Source organism: Labrus bergylta, chromosome 2 (genome assembly GCF_963930695.1).
Source record: "Labrus bergylta chromosome 2, fLabBer1.1, whole genome shotgun sequence".
NCBI classification, from domain to species: domain Eukaryota; kingdom Metazoa; phylum Chordata; class Actinopteri; order Labriformes; family Labridae; genus Labrus; species Labrus bergylta.
The window spans coordinates 12,245,977-12,263,661 of NC_089196.1; the positions used below are offsets into that span (position 1 = coordinate 12,245,977).

Below are 17,685 nucleotides of genomic sequence, written 5' to 3' on the forward strand. Positions count from 1 at the left end.
TCATACTTTGTCACGCTCCGTCGATTCTTCCGTTGATTTTCTTTTGTTTAGATATTTTTTCCTGGCTTTTGGCTTGGAACTGTTAGTTTTAGAAACAATGTTGCCATAGTCTTCTACTTTATGAAAACCTGTGCTACAATCCATCTGAATGTACAATCCAAGTGTAGTGAGCTGTGCAAGTGAAGCTGTCAGAGGCAGCTGCCATGACACGCATGTGCGGATGCTAATGAAATGTTCATGCTGTAGCAGTAATAAACAAGATCTCTCATGAATCACTGAAAACACCAATATAACTCGAAAAAGATGTGAAATTATAAATGATTTGTTAAGTGTGTTTAAGTGTGCCAGTGGAATGGGTAATCAGGTGGCGACGAGTCTTTTAATTGTGTGTGAGCAGGCCATATCAAGGCCTTAAAAAAAAAGAAAAATCCTCAATGGTTTTTTTTGTTTTTTTAATTTAAAAAAGCATTTTCTGAGCAGTACATTCTGTTTATTTGTACACTTCAGACCAGTGTACTATTTTCCAACTGCACCAAAAATCATGCATTGAACAGTTGGGTTATTCCTTTTGAACACTTTGTATTCACATGCCACTGGATCAAACACTGACACGCAGTCATCCGGGAACGACCTGGGGGTTGAATACCTACAATCACAGTTCAAAACAGTTAATATTACAAAATGTAAATGTGTCTATAATTTAAATATTTTTTTCTTTCAGAAGAATCTGAAATGTTGTGATATATCTACTTACGCGGCACAACATCCACTACAAGAACAGTCCATACATTCACTGTTTCTCCAGTTAGATCCTACTGCATGCCATGTCATATCTGTATCGTCTTGGCAATGGGTCATGCCTACAAAAAAATGTATCCACAGTTATTACATGGCATCCTGGGTGAATTTCAACTATATTTTGGATATGAGGATAACTTGTTATATATTGTAGGGCTATAATTGATGTACAGAATCAAAAAGCTTTATGCGTGCACAGGTTCCTGTGTTACCTGGTTTTAGGGCCTTAGAGTAGCATTGTGCATTTGACATGGACAAAAGTGCACATAGCATCAGAGATAGAGCCACACATTTCTACAGAAGGAAAATAGAAACAATGTTTTAATATTTTACTGCAGCATACTGAACCCATATGTTCATATGCTATTTGGCAACTTGGATATTCATGTGATTTTTAGTTAGGCTATTTTATTAAACCACAACATGAGACCCCTGCTATATAGACAGTTCACTAGATTGTTATACAGTTTTCTTAACATCCATGATTAACATGACTTTATCCAAACATAACACAAAGACAGCTCCCAAGAACAAATGGTAACATCACCAATCATCAATTTTTAAAAAACTCACCATGGTTGCAGGAAATGAATACCTGTCTCTAGTGAATCCTGTTTGAGTAAAACGATAAATTTATTGTTCAAGCAGATCAAGCAGAGCGCTGTCCTTTAAGTAGTGTGTCTGCAGGGACTTTGGATTCAAATAACAGGAAGGGGGTTGTCAGTTTACAAGAGGTCACAGCTGTTTGTTTAAATCTTAAAAGGAAAAAAAGAGAACATACAGGTTAATCACACAATTTGAAAAAGATAGTTCACAGAGTCACTGCTATTAGGAATATGTTATGCTGATTTGAGGTTGAATTTGAATATAAAATGTATTCATTTGTTGTTTGCATTGGACCACCCCTCAGCCTTAATTAAGAAAACATGTTGGGATACCATCAGTTGACACATCATGACCGGAATGATCATCTTATCATAAACTGTCTGGATCATAAGAATAAATAGACTAATTGTTAGTACGTCTTTTCATGAATTCATTCATCTTGATAATTTTGTGGATAAATCAGTGAATTGTGTCAACCATCTTAGGGTAATTCATCTTTTGGTTCTGTGAAGCTGTAACCTGGTGAAACATCTAAATTGTAGCAGATCTATGTTTGGATAGGAGCCAACCATATGTTGTCAACAACTGTTACGTATACAAATCACTGTCATGTCATCTTTATTACTTTAAAGTGATGTACCCAAATGGAAAGGAATTTGTGGGCTATACCTTCTAGTAGAATATAAGCCACACTGTGTGATGAAGACTTTGCCCATGATTGCCAATGATTGTGAGATCTTGGTCAGCATGGGTCAGCAATGGTCTGCTCTTTGTCAGCCATGTGTGTTGTGTTTCTATGTTGTCTGACCATGGCTGAATAAATCTAAAGTGATCCACAGTCTGTTTTACGGTTTCATCATTGTTCATCTACTACAGAAATAACCCCCACCTAACACTGATAATACTGTATGTTCAGAGCACTTTTCAAGACAGAAACTCAAAGTGCTTTACAGAAGCAATTTAAAAGTGCACATACAAAAACAGCACAAGTCAGACATACACAGATATCCTTTCTCTCCCACAAAAAAATTAAGCTGATTTAGGTCGTTGTTTGCTTTCAATACCATCTTTTGATAAATCTATCCCTTTTCAGCACTGGGCAACAGAAACCCTGTTTTCAACTGAAACTCTTTTTTCCCATGAGATTGAAAACACAAAATAATAACTATTTCTCACATGGGAATTGTTTTGGAATTTAAAAAAAAATATAGGCCTAAATTAAAATAATATATATAAAAACATATATATTTTATTTAGTTTGTCAAAATTATAGAACAAAGACATCCTGACAGGGCAGGATAAAACACACCAAGACAGCCATGTGCAACAAAACAAAACATAAACAAACAATAAAAGACAACAGTGGTAGCCTCGTTCTGTGAGGAAGGCCCTGAAGTGAAGACCTAACCGATCACGCCTCAGATCAGATGCCCAGCTGCCCCTCAGCAGGACATGGCTTGGACAGAGACATGGAAGGAGAGGGGGTGGGGGGTGACTATTCTAAATTACATGGTTAGAAAAATGATAAAGAATACAAATTGATCCATATACATACATACTACTACATGTATACATATGCATGCACAGTAATAAATAAACAAATTCATTTACCACATATATATTGGTTTCAGATTGTGATATAAAATGGGTGTGTTTAAAAAAAGAAAGAGAGAAGATGCATATACTTAAAAATATACCATAGACTGTACATATTAAGATACATACGCATACACATGTAGGCTACACATACCATGTACATATCCATAATAACCTCCAGGATGTTAAACAACAACATCTAAGTATAGTTACATTACACATTTTTAAGCCAGACAGGATAAGGCTCAAAGAACGTCCTAGGTCACTGCCCAGATCTTCAATAAAGGATGATGCTTGCTCCATAGACATCAACTCCAAGTAGTCTTTAAGTCAGCTGTCCATGTCAAAACAATTCGGCTTTCTCACCTTCCAATTAATAAGTGCTATCCGTTTGACAGATAGAAAAGCTAATCCAATCAAGTGTTGTTATTCTTTTGAAGGTACCCCATCTATCTTATTTCCCAGTATACCCACTTTTGGACTTAATGTGAAGTTTAAGTATTTTGCACAGAAGATCTTTCACATTGATCCAGAATTTCTGGACCCATGCCAGCACAAATCAGAAACATTACAGTTCATTTTTCTTCAATTTGTGTGGGGTGATAGGCTATATGACCGCCACAGAATTTTCATTTTGATAATTTTGTAACTTACACATTTTGAGAGGTGATTTAAATGACTCAGTATTGCATTCCACTGATCTGTTGTGGTGTACACCCAGATCTTTCTCCAATTGTGCGAGCATAGATGTGTTACAATAAGCAAAGGAATGACACAGTAATTTGTACAGTTTTGAGACAGTTCCTCCAGTGGCTGCATCTTTTAATTGAATTTCCATTTTTTTATTGTCCAGAGTGATGTTTTTAATTGTATAATTGTGCAGTATAGATTTCAGCTGTGAATACTGAAAGAGGTGTGAATTACTTAAACCAAAATGTATCTAAAATTCATGGAAGCTATATCTCCATCTTTTAATGACTGATCAAGCACAGGAATATTTTAGTTTTGTCATATGTTTTAGAAATTAACAGCGTATTTTGTAGCGAGAGGATGTGAAATGTACCACACTGTGGTGGAATCATGGACCGTAAATATTAACAGTCTATGGTGTTGGAATACAATTAGGCTGTAGGAATCCAGTCCACGTTTTGCGTCATCCACTGACGCGCCACAATCTGGGTTGCCAGTTTTTGCTGCAATGACGCCCCAACTGTCTGTCGTTTTCTAACCGCTCTGTAAAGGGAGGATATGGAGTAATACATGGCAACAAACCACACAACAGAAGGAAGGGAAGCTTGTACGCACATTATATTTGTGCTGTCTATAACCTTTTAAATGAACAGAGAAGTGCCTTTTGTTGATCTTACTTGTCTCGACAGAAGTGTTTTAAGCGTCAAGACAAACATGGAGCTATAAAATAAAAAGGTGAGCCTCAGCAGTCAGCGATAGCGCCTTTTAGTACGCGGTTAGCCTGCTAAGCTAATGTTAGCATGCAAGGCCAGCCCACGGCCGTAGGTCCCCTTACATAGCTGTGAAATTAATGATAAACATTGAGCTAGAAATCACGTGTAGTGGATGTGGAAATCACAAGTAAGCGCTTTTTAATGTTTGGCTTAGAAGTCGTATTCCCTAACAGGTCTCCATATTGTATAATCCACTTTACAGTGAATGTTTTTAATCTAATAAGGTACATTATGTTTCAGTAATGGGCTGTCTGTGGATACGTGTATGTATGAATGTCACGTTGTAATAGGGCTGTAACAAAGGTCCCTAACTTCATGATTTACAGTTTATTTACTATTTACCAGAAAGTCCATTATACCATCTTTAAACGTGTTTTTACCTGCAATTCAAAACCTAATGAGATCAAATGTTGTTTTATAGTAAAATGCAATTTGTTTGAAGAAATCTCTTATTTATTATCCAAAAATTGTAATTAGTATTATTATTTTTTGCATTTTTTTTTGCATTTAAACGTGAAAAATATTGTTTAATTGTTGAGTTTTTAGTGCTATTGCAGCAGATGTAGATTCAGCATAAGAAAATCATGTTTATCTCATAGTATGAAGGGTTGTTTCTGTCAGAAAGTAGGCCAATTTCATGAGGTTTGACACTCTTAAAATCACATTTGTTTCCATGTAGATAAATATTTTTGCATGTATCTTTAGATATGTGTGTGTGCATGTAATATTTTAAATTAAGCTCAACCTGCAAGCATCGATTTTGATTTCTTTCTTAGACGTGTTTTTGTTTTGTACGCTCACATTACCTTAAATATGTGGCTTACCAAACTCCTGCGTGATCTGGTCATCGTCCTGAACTGACCTGCCTGCCCAAATGAACAAACACTACATCAAGAAGAACAAAGTGACATCCTTTACAGTTACCGAGGTTAACTTCAGGGTCGACTCTGGTTGTTCACTTCTTACTTGGGTAGATCACTATGGTTACTTATGCTGAACATAACCTACTCCTCAGCGTGAAGTTCGAGATCATGTTCAAAATAAGAAATCTAGTCTGCTCACTGACCATCAGATCTCTTGAGCTGAGAATGAGAGGGGAGGAGAGAGATGCTGTGTTTCCCGTTAATATTCTGCATAGTCTTCAACTACGTTTTCCTATTAATTTTTACAAGAAATATAATTATAATCTAAGAAATATATTATATTAAACATTCACACATGCCACAAAGATTAAAAAATATATTTAATTCAAGGGGAGAAACAGGATTATATATTTGGATCTGTTGTGCACTAAGTGACATTATAAGCCTTTCACTGTCACATTTTTTTCTCCGCAGTTTTTGCTGCATTCATCGCTGCAACTGTGTTTTCATTTTGGATTATGTATTTAACTTCTTTATATTGTTTTTAAATCACAGTTTGCTCAGAGCTTGTAAAATGTGACAATCTGCTGATGGCCGACTTGTCCATGATTGTGAAAGCCTGGGTCTGTTGAACACAGTTTGTCCCTCTGGTTCTGCCACCTAGTGACATCAAAGTTGCATGCAATCCGACCTGGCTCTTCAGACTAAGGTCACATTGTAAAAGGTCCAAATTGTGGATCCACAGATGAAAGTGGCCCCAATCTTATTTGTAAAATTCAGATTCCCTATGAAAATTGATCTTGGTGGATTTTGAATACATGTTTTGTTTGTCTTCTAAACATCTCTCCTCTAAGTTTATTTTCTTTTCTTTTGTGCTAGTTTGGTCAGCACTGACAAGATTGTTTGAGCCCTTCCCAGGGCCCATTGGGCCCAGGAAGAGGATGCAACGAGGTGGGGATAAGGATTTCCAGTTATCGGCACGAAAGATGGGGACATCCCTGCTTTTCCAGCTGTCAGCTCATGAGAGAGAGCTGGATTTGGTTTTTCTGGACCACAGCTATGCCAAGCCATGGAACGCCCACCCAGATGCCAGCAGCGCCCGTCCCACAAGGACGCTGTTTGTTACCCCTCGTCGCCAGCCTGAAGCCTTATTGTGAGTCAAAATGAATCATTATCTCTACCTGGATTGGGTATCATACTACATTGCTGTGATTAAATGAATTCAGTGGTCATCAATGTAATTGATAAGCAGTTTTTTGCCTTGTTGTAACTTGATCTTCTTTCTTTGTCTGCAGAGACAGTGATTCTGTCATAGATGTGGAAACAGTCACCCCAATACCTGTTCCTCTGTATGATAACCAGAAAGCTTTAAGTGTGATGAAGGAGTGTGAGCGACATGTTCTGTTTGCTCGAACAGTTGCTGAGAGTCCTCCTCCACCAGAGGACTGGGAGGAACATATAAACAAGTAATTAAACCTCTGAAGGGATCCTCTCTTTATCCCCCTCTTATTTTCTGCTGTATTACCTTACATTCTAATGTTACTATAGAATAAGTGTTGCTCTAAATTAGAGTGCATTGTATTCTGTTTCAGGATGGGATGGTCAGTGGCCCAGAACAAACTGTTCAATAAAGTACTTAAAGCACTGCAAGCTGAAAGACTAGCCCGTTTGGCCAACGAACATGTAAGTTTGAATCTTTTTATTCCATTTTATTTTTAAGATCTGTACATTTGAAGGATTTTTGGATGTCCTTCTGCAAACTTTGAGTGCTGAAATAAATTGAGTTCAACATTTATTGCTGTGTGTAATTACCAGGTTATGATTATGTGAAATGCAGTGCTTCATTTTGTTTGTTTGACACTAGTGTTTATATAGCTTTATATTACCTTTCTGTGGGATTAATCTAATGCTCATGGATGTTTTCTTGCATGCAAAGATTAAAAGGGAATAACAAATGGGTTTGGCAAAAACCCTTCCACAACAGATCATAAAATGACAAAACGCTGTTTTCATTTTTTTTTTAACCCTCATATTTGCTTAAACTGTTAATATTTGTAACAAAACATGAACTAATCAAATGTTAAATATAAATATTGAAAGAAGGGAGCCTGATGAGGTCATGTTAATTTTGTAACTGAAGCCAAATAAAATTGGCGAGACAACACTTATTTTTAAGTTTTGTAGATTCAATTTCTGCATTGTTGTGAATATTTTTTAATCAGGCTGTATCGAGTGGTTCAAATAAGGTTTCTTGTTTTATCTTTTTTATCTTAGGCTTCCAATGAGCCAATCTTGCGGAGGATAGCTGTTGACAAGTGTGCAAGGAAGGTCCGCCATGCCTTAGCTAGTGTGAACTGGGACACCAAATTGACGCAGTGGTTACACAACATTATGATTGAATCCTTAAGCCTTGCTATGCTAGCTGCATACCTGGATGTGTTGCAGACTCTCAAAAGCAAGGTATGAACTGTCTATTAGAATGTATTATAAAATAGTCTGCATATCCTGTCAGGTGTGTGCTCTAGGATTCTGGATTCATCACTATTACTCTTTGTGTCTGTGAAGTTGCCCTTACTGATCGACAGAATGCTTCTAACGACGACAAAGACTGGAGCGCCGAGTGCAGAGGCCCTGTCACTACTACTGAAACGGCCCTGGGACCCCGCTGTAGGAGTCCTGTCCCAGAATAAACCAGTAAACACTTTCAGTCTATCCAGCTTTTTCCCTTTGTTCTCTGTGATCTTTAGCAGTTGAAAACCACAACCGTATCTGTTGATTTCATGTTTCAGTGCAAGCTTCCTGGATCACCGCTCATCCTAATAGCGCCATCAAGCCCCACCAATCCGGCCCTCTCTACTTCCCGGCGAATGAGATTCTGGCAGTCACAGCTCTCTTGTTTGGGAAAGGTATTTCTTAAAGAAATCTACATGTCTAACCAAAGTATGTTTTAATGATTATTAGATAAAGATCCTATAACAACTGTTCTTGTGTCAGGTCATCCCAGTGCACAGTCACGTGAACAGCGGAGCAAACATTGGCATCACTCAGTGCTTAGAGCACATGTTGGGCACTGTGAGGGCAAAGGTCATGGAGGTAGGACGTTCTGTTTTCCAAATCATCTACCGGTAACTGTTTTTCAAGTGCGATAGTGATGTTTGTGTTTTGGTCGGGGCAGATTTTTTCCCCCTTATTGGATAGGACAGCTGAAGAGAGATAGGAAATGTTGGGGGGGCGGGGGGGCATGCAGTAAAGGGCCGAGGTCGGATTCAAACCCACAGTCGCTGCGACGAGGACTACAACCTCTGTGGTGAAATACATGCTTCACAAATATTGCTTGTTGCTGTCCAAATTTGTTTAAAATACTCTCACCTTGATGTCTTAAACTAAATAATAAAAATATATTTTTTTACATTTATAAGTCCTCAACTCTGACCCTACAAAACAGCTTGCTTTCATTAGCTTATGATGCAGTTATTGATTTAAAATAAAAATGTATAATCCTCCTCAGTCTTTTCTACATTTTCTTAATCCTGGCAGTGTACTTTCTTTTTGTTGTTCATTACTAACACATCATCCTCTGTACGTGCACATTTGACAAAAATGAAATGCTAGACCTAATGTGTTAAATGTCTCTTTGAAATTCGTTACACAAAAATGACGTATTTCCAGTTACCTGAAAGGTTTTATGATCATTGTTTGTAAGGACAACAAAGAAAATCAAACTCTGTAAAATGCTTCTTTAGTAGTCTAATATTTCATGTTGTACTTGATAAGCCTGCAGCTGAATTGATTGTGTTTAAAATTTATCCACCAGGTGCACAGTCACTTCCCCCACAAACCCATCATCCTCGTTGGCTGGAACACAGGCGCTCTCATTGCTTGTCACGTAAGTCATTTATAGATGTGATCTGTGGAAAGAAGCAGATAATCTTTTTTTTTTCTTTTTTTTTTTTACAAGGTCATATTTGTTTATTAACCACTGCTTGACTACAGGTATCTCTTATGGAGTATCTGACAGCTGTGGTATGTCTCGGCTTCCCCCTTCTGACAGTCAACGGGCCAAGAGGGGTAAGAACTTATAATCTGCAGTTTTCCCTTTTCATGTTAATGCTTTTTATTTTTCGTTGTTTCTTGTAGTAAAGGTTGAGGTGTTATTGGTTTGCAGGATGTGGACGACCCCCTGCTTGACATGAAGACCCCAGTCCTGTTCGTGGTCGGCCAGAACGCTCTGCAGTGTAGCATCGAAGGCATGGAGGAGTTCAGAGAGAAGCTGCGGGCAGACAACAGCATGGTGTTGGTGGGAGGAGCAGACGACAACCTCAGGTCAGTCACAACCACTGATTTGAAGTGTCAGAAGAAAACAAACAAACAAATAGTACTCTTTTTAATTCAGTGTAAAGATTTTGATGTCATTTACTTGTGGTAGAAACATTAAATTGTCTCCCTCCACAGAATCAATTCAGCGAAGATGAAATCAGAGGGACTAACACAGACCATGGTGGATCGCTGTGTTCAGGTTAGTCATTATATCTTGAAATATCATTTTACAAAGTTAAGTCTGGAGTGTTTCTCAACTTTTGCAATATCTTTTAAAAGCAATTATATTTATGATGAGGAGGACTTTATCTTCTTTGATTTCTGACTGGCAGGATGAGATAGCTGACTTCTTGTCAGGCGTCCTCACACGAGCAGAGGGACACAGTCATGGCTCAGGTGAGATGAGGGACATGGACACAGAGAAGAAGAAAAGGCCTCGACGTGAACTTCCCTTTGACATGGAGCGAGGACGACCTTCATCCCCTGCTCTTAGAGTTCCCATCTCACCTTCAGGCTCAGAGGTCAGTAACATCAGCGAGCATAAATGCATTTTTAAGAGGTTTGAAATGTCAACGATTTTCTTTTGGTAACAGGAACCACCAGGGCTGCATTACATTAATAAGTTCATTACGAAAACCCTCTAGATACTTTCTGATATGTTTACTTCTGCATAGAATAGCACACTGATATAGTGAAGGAATACATCCATTGCTTCAAATCCCCAACATTGGGATGTTTTAGACTATCTGACCAGAAATTACTGAAAATCAGTGAAAGCAGTTGTGGTAATTTTTTTTTTCCTCCAGGTTTTAACTGTTTCTGCTTACTATAGTCACTGAATTCAGGACTGATATCTGTAAATTATCTTTTTGAATGAGGACCTCACACAAACTTGTAGGGTTGGTATGGCAGGGAAGTTCTTTTAATATCAAATTGTGCCTCTCTTTTGAGTCCAAGAAGAGGCTGGTTGCTGCCACTTTTATATCTATGCTGGACTACGGTAATGTTTTATACATGCATCGTCTCAATGCTTACATGCTCTGGACACTGTGTATCTTGAAGCTCTTAGGTTCACTGCTAAATTGAAATCCCTCACTCATCACTGTGTTGTATGTACGTGTTGGATAGACTTCTTTGACCCTGCGCAGGCTTACACAGTGGTTATCTACAAGTCTATGTTAGGTCTGCTGTCTTCACACCTTCTTACCTTCATCAGTCAGAAGAGTACAGGAACTTACAATCTTCGATCCCAGAACCTTTTGTTATTTTCTGTTCCAAAAGTCCAAAAACTGAACTCGGGGAAAAAGGTGTTTGCTGCTCCCTTTACTTGGAACGAGTCATAAAAAGAGCTGAAACTTAACGAGCTGGTCTCATTGGATGCTTTTAACACAATACATTTACAATGTGTACATTGTTTAGTTCCTGAAACCATTAATGAATTACTTGCGTGTTTCTCATCTTAAATCTTGTATTCAGGATCTGTCTAGTGTCTGCAGCAGTCCCACTTCAAGTCCCAAACCTAAGACGTCTGGTCTGTCACCAGCACAGAAGTCCAGTCTGATCACAGCAACACAGCTCCTCAAGACACACATGCAGCGCTCGGGCACAGTACTCACCCACAAACAGGCTCAAGGTTAGTTTTGTAAGCACTAATACGTCAGCACTCACGATAAGGAATAGAACTTTTGATAAAGTTCACTACATGCTCAACTAATACATTACCTACAAATTCACTCTCATCCACATGTGCAGAGTGATCATTGGTACCTGTGCATACACAGTACTCACATTTGCCCCCACTTCTTTATATAAACATGTCACAAAGAGTCATTCACCCCAACTTCTGCATCAGCCGAGCATACACGATGATATATGAGACGTGAAACTGGCTGCTTGTAAAAAGCAATTATCACAACACGACATATGATGGGGCAAGATGGAACATGACTGAAATACTCTCCTCTCTTTTTGTCTTTTCTCTTCTTCAAACTTTCTTTCCGTCTTTTTTTCCTATCATTCCAGCTCAGTTTGCTGCTTTTATGAAACAAAACATGCTTGTGAGGAAAAATCTTCCTCCTGGCACACCTCCTTGTATTTTTGGTAAGTGTCTATCTCTCTTCTTTCTCTTTCCTCTTTGTCTTTTTTTCACTTCTTTCTGTGTTTCCATTGCCCAAGTTTTGAAAATGAAAGTCACATATTTAAACACTGCACTCACTTAACGCCCAGTGCTGTGAATTTTACATATCTCACAATTGAATATCTAAAAAGTGCATGTTCAATATTGCTAAGCACTTTAGCAAGTGGTAGTAGAATAAAGACGGTACAAATGGGAAAACATTTTGGATTAAAAATCAATAGTAGGAGATACAACAGGCTAAAACAGTCAAGGTCAAAGGCACTTAATTAGCCTGTCTGTTCTTACATTTGTTTGTTTTTGTGGTGCAGTGCCAGTGACCAGTGATCAGATGGAAGGCCTGGACAGAGATGAAGTGAGATCGCATGGCAAGAGGAGGCAGATGCCTAGTCCCACTCCAAGCAAAGCCTCAAAGAGAGCAAAGATCAAGGTCACCATTGTTTCCCAAAGTGAGTCAGCAGGGGGCACCATCAGCCCGGCTACACAGGAAGGTAGGACATTTTGGAAGCAGTAAATTGATATTTACTTTGAAGGATTATTCTGGTTTCTTTGATCACTGAGAGAACTTTCCAAGGCTTTTTTAAAATCAGGATCAGAGTGGATACTCAGAGATGATACTCCTCTTACTTGTGACGTGGATTGATATAATCAGTAGACTGCAGATGAATCTGAAGTAAATACAGATCTCTAGATAAAATGATTTGAACAGAGACATGTTTTTGTTCTCTTTAGAATATTGCTCAAGAGAAAGTAGAGCAATTTATTTCACAAAAAGTATTGTACCAATTGCAACATATGACTACCAAGTTGTGCTTGTGTCAGTATTTTTGACACTGCATTGCCAGTATTAATGTACAAGTGAAATAACAGGTGATTTGATTCCTTTTCATGCAGTGGGTGTCTCTGGGAAGCCCTTAACAGTGACCGTTGGACAGACTGTTGCTGGAGCCAAGGAGCTCTCTGGACTTCTCACAAGCCAACGGTAAGCTAACGTGCCCTGCTACACACAGGCACATTCAGTCTAGAGGGCTTAAACCCGCCTATACACATGCCCAATCCCCAGCCTTTTGTACAAAGTGTGTCTGGTGCAGAGGGATTAATGAGTGGTGGACTCAGAGAAGCTGAGTGATGGCCAAACAGCACTTGCTGGGGTAGCTCCTGAGTGGACTGGTGGTTATGTGTGTCACTGCAGGTCTGGTAGTGTCTCAGAGGTGTCTGGTGCCCTGTCCCCAGGCTCCAACTCATTCAGCAGCAGCGTGCAGCCTTGCATGGTGTCAGGGTCGTCCACAACAGCCCAGGTGCAAGCTCCGGCTACTGCCCAAGGTATCTCTGTCCTGTCCTGCCCTGCACGCTGTTTGAAGTCTCAACTGTGCAGCTAATCTCAATGCAGTTGCTTCAGCAAAACAAGCAGCTAGCCTCTAACAGCTTTGTAGAGAGAGATTACAGTTTGGACCTCTGGATGAGATCAGTGTGTGAGGAGAACATATTTAAGCAAACGTCATCATTGATCACCTCTTGCGCCATCGCTGTTTGTCTCGTCCCAGACCTTACCCTTTGGACATGTTTGTCATGTGATGTGTGTATGTGTGTGTGTGTTTGTGTCAATCTAGATTAGGCTGGGGGGGAGATTGAGTTGGAGTAGAAATGTATTTAGCATTAATTTCACCTGAGTTTTCACCCCATCAATTCACTGTCTTTTTGTTTGTATGCAGCGGCTTCCGCCAGCAGTCTACTTCAAGGTCTAAGTTTCACTCTTCAGGAGATCGTCACCAAAGCTCCTAGCCTGCCCTCTGCAGCAGCAAACACAGGCAGCATCCAGGTACCTCTTGCATATATTGATATATTTGAAATACAGCCTAAAGCCTAGTGCTTCCTGGACTCAAAAAAGTGTATGTTGGTGAAGCTTTATAGAATGGGATACATGCACTAATGCACTCGTGCATTTACATCAGCCTGTAAACAACAACAAAATGTGTACATACCCTGAGAAAATGTGCCTACTGTCACAAAAGTTTTCTGATGGCATTAAATGAAATGAACCCTTGGTATGTATTTATGTACATTTACTGAGTCCTTAACACTATGTGCACTCTTCTCCTCCATCTTCAGGCGGTCTGTGGGAAGCCTCAGAGTCAGGTCCTGGGCTCGGTCTGTACCAGCAGTGGAACTCTGCTCCGGACGGTGCCTGTAGTCACCACAGGAGGAGTGGCTAAAAACACCGCCATCCACCAGCTGCTCACCAACGGTGGGCTGGCCAAACTTGCCAGCAGCTTACCCGGCTTGGCGCACATCACCAATCAGACTGCCGGTATGTCTCGCGCTGCCAAAACAAAACGGCCACGCTGAAAGCCCAGGGTTCACTCATCCTTTGCTTTGGTAACAGTAGTTCAGGACACCTGTAGGCCAGGGAGGATTATCACTGTAGAAGACAGTAGAGAGCCGCTCAGTCTACGTGTGTGTTGAAGGTTTGTCTGGAAGAGCCTGACAGGTGTTAGACCCTAGAGTCAGATGTGCAGCTATTCAGCATCCAGAGGACAACTTCAAATATGTTAATGTTTCATTTTCAGAAGAGCTATGGGAAAATCACATGGTCAAAAGTTTGAGTTTCAAGTTCATGCTTGAGTCTGTGTTAATGTGGAAAATTGATGCCATTGAACAATTTAATCGTATAAAACTATTTGATACAGAAAAATCATGATTTAAGTGAAATACGAGGTTTGTGAGGTTGACCAATTTTAATAAGAAACTCAAGTTAAATCCATGGTGCTTTTTGTTTGTTTTTTGTTAGCATTAGCCATTCCATGTTTGTGTTCATTTTGTTTGCCTCTTCATGTTGTAAATCCTTTCATTCAATCACCTGCTTAGAATATCCACAAGTTGATGCTGACATCTCAGAGAGACATGTTATAAAGCAAAAAAAAAGCAGCCCATGGCATTACTCAAGTTGTGTCCTTGTTGTAACAATAAAGACTGGAATCAAACTCACTTTTTCATTGCTGCTGTTTTTTTTCTTTCTTTTACTGTGAATTGCTCTCTCCTCTTGCTTGACTTAAATGTCAAACTTGTTTTAATTCTCCATTATCTTCATGTCAAACACCCTGTTGTTGTTTTAATTTGTTTAATAACAACAAAACAGGTCCTCCTGATGATTTCTTCATGACATATTTGGCAAAGTTTGTGTCACGTGATGCTAAAAGTTTCATTTTGGGGATAAGCATGAGTAGCTGTTAGTGTAAAGTGGTTTTGTTTGTGTGTCAGTAGGGCAAAAAGCCCCCACATCGATAACAGTCACCCTCCGAGGAGCACAGCCCAGTAGAGGGGGATCTCTCAGCCAAACTGCTGACATGATGCCGGCTCGCACCAGTGAGCCTAAGGTGTGTCTTAATGAACCATTTGACGACTCCTCATGTAGGCACATTTGACCTATAGCTCTTTATATGATAACTTACATGTAGCTGCATGTGTTGATCTGTATTTGTTGATTCATGCAACATCTGCCTTTTCTGTTTTTATAAATGATGACATTGTTCATACAATGCAAGGAAATGTATCTGGGTTTATCATCAATATCTTCACTGTCACTGCTTCCATAGTGCCATAATTTTTGTGTTTTATCATAAATAAAAATCTGCTCCAAATGTCCATCCTTCACTGCAATTATCAGATTATTTTAAATTTACACTACACACCAAGTGTAGAACACAAATGAATGCACAGATGAGTTGTTTAAGTGTATGAACAAATTAACAAATTCCTTATTCTTTTAACAAGTTTGATGTGTGGATTACTGCTTTTATTCAAATTGTTGGTAAAGATGTTTTTTTTTTTTTTACAGATGCCCCTTTATTTTAGAGTATGCTGGGCGGGAAAATATAGGGTTGAGTAATAATTTTTCACACTTTAATGAACAATCTTTCTAAAAAATGACATAAAAACCTGCTTTGACTGCAGAGTGAAAACAACTTCCTCAGCTAAGTGTTATCGGCATCTATCTAAATAGGCTGTGCACAAAAGGGAGCTGCACTTCAGAAAATGTTCATCTGATCAGGCTGAAAATACCTCACATTATTTCTGAAGAGTCTGCATGCACTCTGGAGCCTTTTTTTTTTTTTTAGAGCAAAAGAACTAGATGTCGGTCAAGAATTTCATATGAATACATTGTAGGTGAATCATTATTTACCCTGGACTGTGAGTTTATTCATTTCTTTGTGCCCTTTTACAGCAGTGAAAGTCTCTGCTCAAGGTTTTTCGATTTGGTGACACATCTGATGAAGTTGGTTCTGTGCCAGAGGCATCTGGGAGCCACAGCCTGCTGATGAGACGGTTTCCTCCCTGTGATGAGGAACACACTACCCGACAACACGCATAACACCTGCCTCCCATCCTCCTGAGAGGGGGCTGGAGAGGGTATTGTCTCCCTTGACTGGGGCTGAGCTGCTGGGACACATCACCTCTGTGTGCAGATGGGAAGCACAGACTCTAATAACATTGCTTTGTTGGTCTCTATGCTACAGTCTGTGCTCTCTATTTACACCTTTATGTTTTATGGGAACACATGGTATCCTCTGAGAATGATTCCATGTGAGAAGAAACTGCAACCCCAGAGTAAAATAATTCACTGTACAGCCAACAAAAGTATCAACAAATGGAAGAGGTTTCCTCTCGTTAATCAAAGGACTAGATATAAATAATTAACTTGAACGTCAGATTGTTTGTGGAGCGTTTTGATGTCACAACTAAATATCTCCGTGTTTGTGAGATGACTTCACTAGAGTGTTAGTCATGCCTTCGTTATTATTTATCACAGTAATTATATTCACATCACTAAAGCTTTTCATCATAATAATTGCTTTTTGTGAAGCAGTGTTCTTCCACAATAAAAAGATGACAACCGTATAATGTGTTAGAGGAAAAACTTATTTTAATTGCTAATTAAATGCCAGAATTGGTCATAATATTTTGATTTCAGAAGCCGCATTGAATAGCAACGTTAAAGTGCCATGCTAGTGTGGAATAGTAAGAACTATTTCCAGTAAAAGCTGCAGTACGTCTACAGTCCAAGTCTGTCAGCATTCATGTTAATCAGCACATTTTTCTCTCCCCCCTCTTTAACCTCATGTTCTGTGATGGCACTATTCCACCTCTGTACATTGTCATAATTTGACTGTAAATGGGTTTTTGTTTGAAACTGCCACAGTAAAAATAATCTGCATCAAGACTCTAACATTGTGTCGGTCTAAAGATGTGTTCCTGTTTGTTCTTGTAGAATTGAACAAGCCATGAAACCGTTCTTATTCAAATGATGATGAAGGTACTTACTCTAATGCGTCATGGTTAAACAGCAGTGTTGACAGCAGCAGAGATACAGCCTGATCATCTCAGCACACATCCGGTCTTACATTCCACACATAGGCCGTGCTCGGATCAGATAAAGAGTGGAGTGTTTCTCTTCCAGCTTATCTAAACCAGACTTTGTATGTAATAGTAAGAGACAGGATGGCTGTTGCCAGACAGACAACAGAACTGCTGGTAGAGTTTCACATCATAATCATCATAATCTTCAGCTGCAGCAGCAGACAGAGTCCACCTAAGGTCTAACCATTAAGTCCACTCCACATATAAGTGGTACAAATTTGGCTGTAGTCTAATAAAATAGAATTATTTATTTGCTGTGTAACACATTTCCTAGATGTTCTATTTTTAATTAAAAGGTTTTTTTTTTACATTACAGCGAGCATTAGCTGCACCTTCAGCTTTTACACTAATATGAATTGTACTGTTAAACACTGAGGAGAGTAATATACTTTGTGGGGTGTAAGTCAGAAGAATATCGGACAGATAACTGTCCTAAACAATACACTTCAACTAGCCGTACAAAAAATGTACTTACAGGTCGATATCTACAAAA

The 17,685-nt window shown here is 39.1% G+C and overlaps 2 protein-coding genes across 7 annotated transcripts; one reads left to right on the forward strand and one right to left on the reverse strand.

Annotated features, from left to right (window-relative positions):
* Positions 1-435: 435 nt before the first annotated feature.
* On the reverse strand, positions 436-1,505 carry LOC110001734 (beta-microseminoprotein). Its single transcript, XM_029281756.2, has 4 exons — positions 1,372-1,505; positions 1,011-1,092; positions 755-860; positions 436-646 (listed from the first exon to the last, which is right to left on the reverse strand). Exons 1-4 carry the CDS (start codon positions 1,372-1,374, stop codon positions 517-519), a joined length of 321 nt encoding a protein of 106 aa, XP_029137589.1. The 5' UTR covers positions 1,375-1,505; the 3' UTR covers positions 436-516.
* A 2,747-nt stretch (positions 1,506-4,252) lies between these two features.
* Positions 4,253-17,001, forward strand: kansl3 (KAT8 regulatory NSL complex subunit 3). 6 transcript variants are annotated; one of them, XM_065964984.1, is made up of 22 exons: positions 4,253-4,425; positions 6,206-6,479; positions 6,622-6,792; positions 6,919-7,009; positions 7,601-7,786; positions 7,892-8,020; positions 8,116-8,232; positions 8,321-8,419; positions 9,141-9,212; positions 9,320-9,394; positions 9,492-9,649; positions 9,779-9,842; positions 9,976-10,164; positions 11,120-11,276; positions 11,666-11,743; positions 12,089-12,268; positions 12,672-12,759; positions 12,970-13,100; positions 13,490-13,596; positions 13,887-14,085; positions 15,036-15,151; positions 16,000-17,001. In XM_065964984.1, exons 2-22 carry the CDS (start codon positions 6,268-6,270, stop codon positions 16,003-16,005), a joined length of 2,625 nt encoding a protein of 874 aa, XP_065821056.1. In that variant the 5' UTR covers positions 4,253-4,425; positions 6,206-6,267; the 3' UTR covers positions 16,006-17,001. The 6 variants fall into 6 exon arrangements, with proteins under 6 accessions (XP_065821056.1, XP_065821048.1, XP_065821060.1 ...); XM_065964976.1 differs by lacking the exon at positions 16,000-17,001 and having other exon boundaries at positions 15,036-15,419; XM_065964977.1 differs by lacking the exons at positions 4,253-4,425; positions 16,000-17,001 and adding an exon at positions 4,450-4,590 and having other exon boundaries at positions 15,036-15,419.
* The last annotated feature ends 684 nt before the right edge of the window (positions 17,002-17,685 follow it).

Bases quoted from the DNA above. Each gene is read 5' to 3' on its own strand.
- LOC110001734 (XM_029281756.2), bottom strand. The intron at 861-1,010 runs GTAACACAGGAA...ATTTTTTTGTAG, and splicing joins CTCTAAGGCCCTAAAACCAG to GCATGACCCATTGCCAAGAC. The intron at 647-754 runs GTAAGTAGATAT...CTGTGATTGTAG, and splicing joins TGTAGTGGATGTTGTGCCGC to GTATTCAACCCCCAGGTCGT.
- kansl3 (XM_065964976.1), top strand. From the start codon at position 6,268: ATGCAACGAGGTGGGGATAAGGATTTCCAGTTATCGGCACGAAAGATG. The intron at 8,233-8,320 runs GTATTTCTTAAA...TTCTTGTGTCAG, and splicing joins AGCTCTCTTGTTTGGGAAAG to GTCATCCCAGTGCACAGTCA. The intron at 8,420-9,140 runs GTAGGACGTTCT...TTTATCCACCAG, and splicing joins TGAGGGCAAAGGTCATGGAG to GTGCACAGTCACTTCCCCCA.